The following is a 5,814-nucleotide window of genomic DNA, read 5'->3' as shown; positions in this document are numbered from 1 at the left end:
GAGAATTCAAATCACAAATGTTTTCTGATCGGCCTCAGTCACAATGCTTTAAGAATGATCCCAGTCCTCTTTTGGAACAGACTACAGATTCATTTCCAGTCAGGAACATATCTTGTTGCCATTCTATTAAATGAGTATGAAAACAAATTTTACGAGTGTAGGTCAGATTTTTTCTTGTATAATCAACATTTAGCAATTTTCGTTAACGGTAGCCCACATGGTCTTCCCTTTGACTGAGAAGTAGCGACCAGGCTGCCCTGCCTTGCCTTCTGGGTACTCTATCGTCAATCCCTTTTACAACTTATAAGGATAGTATGTCAGCACTAACAAAGTCTCAGTTATGTAAACAATTATGATATTCACTTTACTATATAATTTAGCTCAAGTTGAAAATGTTGATTTCCTGTCTCATGGTTATTACAACTAGATATAAAGACATTCTTAAGTTGTAAGGTAAATTATAATGCAGACTCAACAGTAAAATGCAAAATTTGAAGTGGAATATAAAATTAAAAACAATGAAAAATAAAATTCATGGAAAAGGTTTTCAAAACTTGATTTTATGCAAGAATGGTTGCAAAGATTATGGCAACACTATATGCATAGTATTAATTCATATTGCATTCCCCAGTAGAAAATGTAAGACAGAAAAGTATAGAAATCGTTACCACTTCTAAATACATTTTCAATAGTTCCTTACAGATTTTACTGCCAAAACCTGATCGCAATATTATTGTTCTTAACTTTCTCCTACTGAATTTTAAACACTATAAAAGAAAAAGTATAATTACATATGGTGGTAAAAAGAAAAAGTGAAATCAGTTGCTATGGTGTGCATGAACCTTTTATAAAAATAAGTTTTATTTATATAACCAAAAGAAGATATCATCCAACAAAAACTTTTATAAAAAGTGTCAAGTGTTCTTTAGTAATAAGAAAGGTTGTCTTCATAGAAAATAAAAGATTTAATTTTAAATAAATTTTAATATGATTTTTATATTTTATAGGCATCAAGATTAATTTACACAAATCATTCTAATTTCAAGTGAGATTAGTCAAAAACATGTAAACATTTAAAGAAGCTTCATAGAAGTGAAATACAATTTAGATTTTCATATAAAGAACTGCATGTAAAATAAGCACCTCCAACAATGTTTAAAAAATTCCTGATGAATTGAATCCAGACAACATTAGCTGTATAAAACATTTTGTATAAATCAAGAAATTTGCATATCCCATTCCCTCATGGAGAGAGCAATTCATCACAACTCTGTATAAAAACAAATACTATACAATATGGCACAATACATTCTGCCTCCTCTTCTACTATACATCGGGAAACCTGGGAGATCTCAGTTATCTACCACTCCCCATCCAAATAAATAGATAAAAGCTAATCTTAGAGCAAGCACAATGCAAAGGGGATTATTGTGGTGGTGTTTTTTCTACACGTGTGCAATTTACAAGGCTTGTTGAGGTCCTTCCTCATGATGGTCTGGTAAGCCACCTGCTTCAGCTGCCATCTATCACAAAAACTATAATGGTGACTAACCAGTTCTAAAGAAATTGATTCATGTATAAAAACTTCAACATTTACAATAATACAAATAACAATGGGCAACATAATCTATTACAGAAGGTACCAAGATTAGGAAAAGAAGGAAAAAAAATAGAAAAAAAATCAAAACACATGAAATATCCACATACAAATTTGAATACTGCTTGAAGTGCAATATATTTATATCCATTTTCTCAGATACATATTCAAAACTCCTTATTTTATGAGCATTACAACAATTATGAAATTTTAAATGAAATCCAAAGAAACATAGTATTTAATTTCACTGCAAAATTTTAATTTTAACCTTCCTTTAGAGAAATGATTGTTTGATGTACTTCCAACTTTTACTTTTTAAAATCTACATTTTTTTCTTCAGATTATTTATCTCTGTTAAACAACTGTTTGCCTCATCCACAGCCTCTTCATTTTTCATTTTTCTTGCTAATAACAATCCCTCTTTACAACATCTTTCAGCATTACTTAATAATTCCTGTTGTAGATAAATAGCCCCTAGATTTACATAAAATGATGCAATGTCTGGACTCTGAGATATTCTTGCAGCATCAATGGCTTTTTCCAAATATTCAACAGCTTCAGCATAATTCTTCTGTAAAGAGCAAACAGAACCGATGTCATTTAACAAAACGGCAGTCTGTGAGTGCCCCGGGCCATTTACACGCTCACTCATCTCGTAGGCCTTAATGAAATGTATTTTTGCCATATCGTATTTCTGAATGCTGAGCAGGAATCGTGCATACCAGTCCATGCTCATAGCCCAGAGTAAGAGGGTGTCTTCGTCCAGATTCTTCTCTCCGACCTTCTTTATCTTTGCCTCCTGTGTGCCGATGCAGAAATGAAATCCCTCCACAGCCTTTTCATAGTCTTTTCTGGAGGCATATACACTTGCAAGCTTCAGGCTAATTTCAACTACAGCATTGTCATCTTCTGGCATGCCATCTGAAAATATAAACAAACATTATGTTAAACCATGTCTGCAAAGTCAATTCTCATCCTATTTTTCACTATTATTCTAAAAATTCACAATAAATAAGTACACTTCTTGTGATGACATGAAAACATCAATATAGCAAATCAGAAAATTCATCAACTACTTTGCACTGTCTTATCATAATACCTAATCCAACATTTTGACACTGGGGATATGCACTGTTCAATGTACCTGGGATTTCATATGTTTTTACCCATAGATGGCTCCTCAAGAAGTCACTAAGTAGGCCTTCCTGACCTCACTGTTTATCCCACTCCTTGGTAGGCATACTAAACGACTACTTGGGGACTATGTGCTTGTGGATCCATCAATTATTAAAATAATTATAATAATGTTGATTATGACAATAACTACACCTGTAATGTAATTTTTGTTATGAATAGTTCTGTTATAATATTAATAATAATAACAATAGTAACAAAAATAAAATTATTCAAGGAAATGGGTAAACAGATGAGGTCAGATTGGCCTACTAATTCACTCCTTGGAGATGAGTGCTTTTGGAATCATCAATGTGTAAAAAATACAAATATAGATATAAAAACAGAGTGAACAATGCATGTCCACTCCAGTGTCATTGGGTAAAATATGCTTTTCCTTTTAACAATACAAGGGATATATTTGATGCATTGTTAAGATATTCAGTCTCATTTATACATTCTTCTACATTTGTCAAAATTAATTTTGTTCCATGCTTTTACTTTTATCAAATAATAGTGCACAAAGAGACCTAGTCGTAAGACATGCTCGACACAAAATTTTATTAACTCATGAAAAAAATGAAATAGGTTATTATGTAGATTTTCTTCATTTGAACCCTTAGCTGCACAACAATTAGCCACTCTTAACCATTCATCAGAACTCATAACTAGCATATCAAAACCATTATAGTTACCTGCCAACATTCGCTGCAACACCTCCTTGAACAGATTCTCAGCTTTAGTGTATTCTTCCCTCTGGTATGCCAAGTTTGCTAGAAGATCAAATATGTAAGTGACAGCTAGTCTGTTCTGTCCTTCTTGTGCAGTCTTGAGTGCTATATGAAGCAACTGCTCTGCTTTATTTAGCTCACCATTCTGTGAAAGAAATATTTATGATATAAAGCATACTAATGTCTCATAAGTTTTTTATTCCCATTAGCTATGGCACTATAAACAGGCCAACATAAAAGAATTACCTTTAATGCCAGGATCCCTCTCTTGATCATAGTGATAAGTTCTGACTCCTTCTCTTCTTTACTTTCTTCTTTTGAACTTAAAAGGGAGAGGCCTAAGAGAAAATACATTTTCACTTTCGTCCTTCTCTTAGCTTCTTCATTTTTGCTTTTATCTTTGAAAAATTTACTGGCTTCAAGAGAAGTATGACGATGGCTAAACAAGATACTGTTTGTCCCAAGGTGGTCAGGTGCTTTGACTGTATTTATAAACGGAGCATAATCATGAATTAGACTATTCTTATTGCCATAATTAAACTGACTCTGATTACCTACAATAGCTTTACAACACATTTGAGTTCTAAAAAGTCTCAAATCATATGCTTTAATTCTGCATGGTAGACTTAATCCCCTCATTAAAAAACTGAAATTTGACCCAACAATCATATTTATGCACAACTGCAAGCCTTATATATAAAAATATTTCTTTTATATACACTATTAAACTGAAATATCTCTATTCTTCAGACTGTTCAACACTCTTTGTATATAGTTCAATTGCAGGTAAAAGTTCCTGGAGTGATGTAAACATAGATGTTTGGTCTGGAACAACAGCACCCTTTTCACAAATCAAGGGATAATTATTCCGAACTAAAAAGCTCTGCCAGCCACTTCCTCTTGCCCCCAAGTAATCACGCTGCAGGTCATCCCCTATGTGGAGAGCCTCTGATGGTTCAATCTTGCCACCTGCTACTGCTAGAGCATGTTGGAATATTTTTGGGTCTGGTTTAGCTGCCTTCACATTATAGGAGCAAATGACAAAGTCAAAGTAATGTCGTACTCCCAGCTGTCTCAAGATTCCATCAAGTCGATCATCAGAATTAGATATTATTCCAAGCTTTGGAGTTCTGCTGCTGATTTTTTCTAATAAGGGGATGGTTCCATCAAAGAGCTCATATGGATTCGAAGTTGAGAAGACTTTGAGGAGATGGTATCCAACTGATGTCAAAGTTTCATCATCAACATGATAGTCAGCTCCATGGAAAGTATTTCTTACTACTGACAACCACCAGTTTTGCCAACCAACACAATTGGCACCGAAGTTTGGAGATATTTTTTCCTGCTTCTTGAAACTTAATCTGAAAAAAGTTACATGGTGAATATCTAAAAAATATAATGAAACATAGAGCAATACCTTCAAAACCATAACAAGCATTTTTAGAATGGTTAACTAAATGTATACTGTGAAGCATCTAAGCATAGAGACCTATGTCAAGCTAATGCTAATCTACTACTACTCAAACTACTCTTAAAAGTTTGATGTGGATGAACACTCTTATACATAATACTGCTAACAAATTTCTTTATGACAGTAACAAACTCATATTTCACAGATATCAACAAAAACATGGAAGAAGCAGAAATGCCTTACCCAAATGCTTGGCTAAGTCGCTTTGGATCAGCATCTATTCCATACAACTTTGCAACAGCAGCATACTGCTCACCAGGAGATATGCGGAACCTGAAACAAAAAAAAACAAAATAATAACAAACATTCTTATGATCTAGGATCTTGCTTGCAGATAACTGATACCTAATTCTGTAATCTACAAGAAATGAACAAGTTTGCTAGAAAAAAAAATGCATTTCAGTAAAATACATTTAGTGTCCTTAAAATGAATCTGCAAAGACTCAAATTAATGTAATATTCACTGCACACATTTACAATTGACATTTCATCATACTTCGCCCATGCCATGCTTTCTATCAATGCATTCATTAAAATAATTTACAATTAATTAGACATGCTCCCTAATCTTAGCCATACAAAAGGGTGCTCTGGTTGCACTCATTTTTATTGGCAGGAAGCTCAGCCAGTGCACAGAAAGGAAAGAAGGGAGGAAGAAGAAAAGGATTGAGGGAGGGAGGGAGGGAGGGAGGGAGGGAGGGAGGGAGGGTGGGAGGGAGGAGGGAAGGAGGGAGGGAGGGAAGGAAGGAGGAAGGGAGGAAGGAAGGAGGAAGGGAGGAAGGAGGGAGGAAAGAAGGAGGAAGGGAGGAAGAAAGGAGTGAAGGAATGCGGGGAGGAGAGAT

General features: G+C 34.4%; 2 protein-coding genes across 3 annotated transcripts in view; both read right to left on the bottom strand.

The window, feature by feature from the left end:
• Positions 1-969: 969 nt before the first annotated feature.
• Ttc19 (tetratricopeptide repeat domain 19) lies at positions 970-4,170 on the bottom strand. The gene is made up of 3 exons (XM_043009102.2): positions 3,748-4,170; positions 3,466-3,646; positions 970-2,518 (listed from the first exon to the last, which is right to left on the bottom strand). The coding sequence occupies exons 1-3, from the start codon at positions 4,168-4,170 to the stop codon at positions 1,920-1,922; spliced, it is 1,203 nt and encodes a 400-aa protein (XP_042865036.2). The 3' UTR covers positions 970-1,919.
• A 70-nt stretch (positions 4,171-4,240) lies between these two features.
• Positions 4,241-5,814, bottom strand: part of LOC122248795 (rhythmically expressed gene 2 protein) — a 10,199-nt gene continuing 8,625 nt past the window's right edge. For both annotated transcript variants that reach the window (XM_043009103.2, XM_043009104.2), the window contains exons 3-4: positions 5,156-5,245; positions 4,241-4,862 (exon numbers count right to left, since the gene is read on the bottom strand). In XM_043009103.2, coding sequence (XP_042865037.2) covers positions 4,241-4,862; positions 5,156-5,245 — 712 coding nt within the window. The remainder of the gene's footprint in view (positions 4,863-5,155; positions 5,246-5,814) is intronic.

Source organism: Penaeus japonicus, unplaced genomic scaffold (assembly GCF_977035675.1).
Source record: "Penaeus japonicus unplaced genomic scaffold, GWHDUDI00000001_assembly GWHDUDI00000012, whole genome shotgun sequence".
Classification (NCBI taxonomy): domain Eukaryota; kingdom Metazoa; phylum Arthropoda; class Malacostraca; order Decapoda; family Penaeidae; genus Penaeus; species Penaeus japonicus.
The sequence above is the reverse complement of the archived record's forward strand: the minus strand, read 5'-3'. Positions and strand labels throughout refer to the sequence as shown.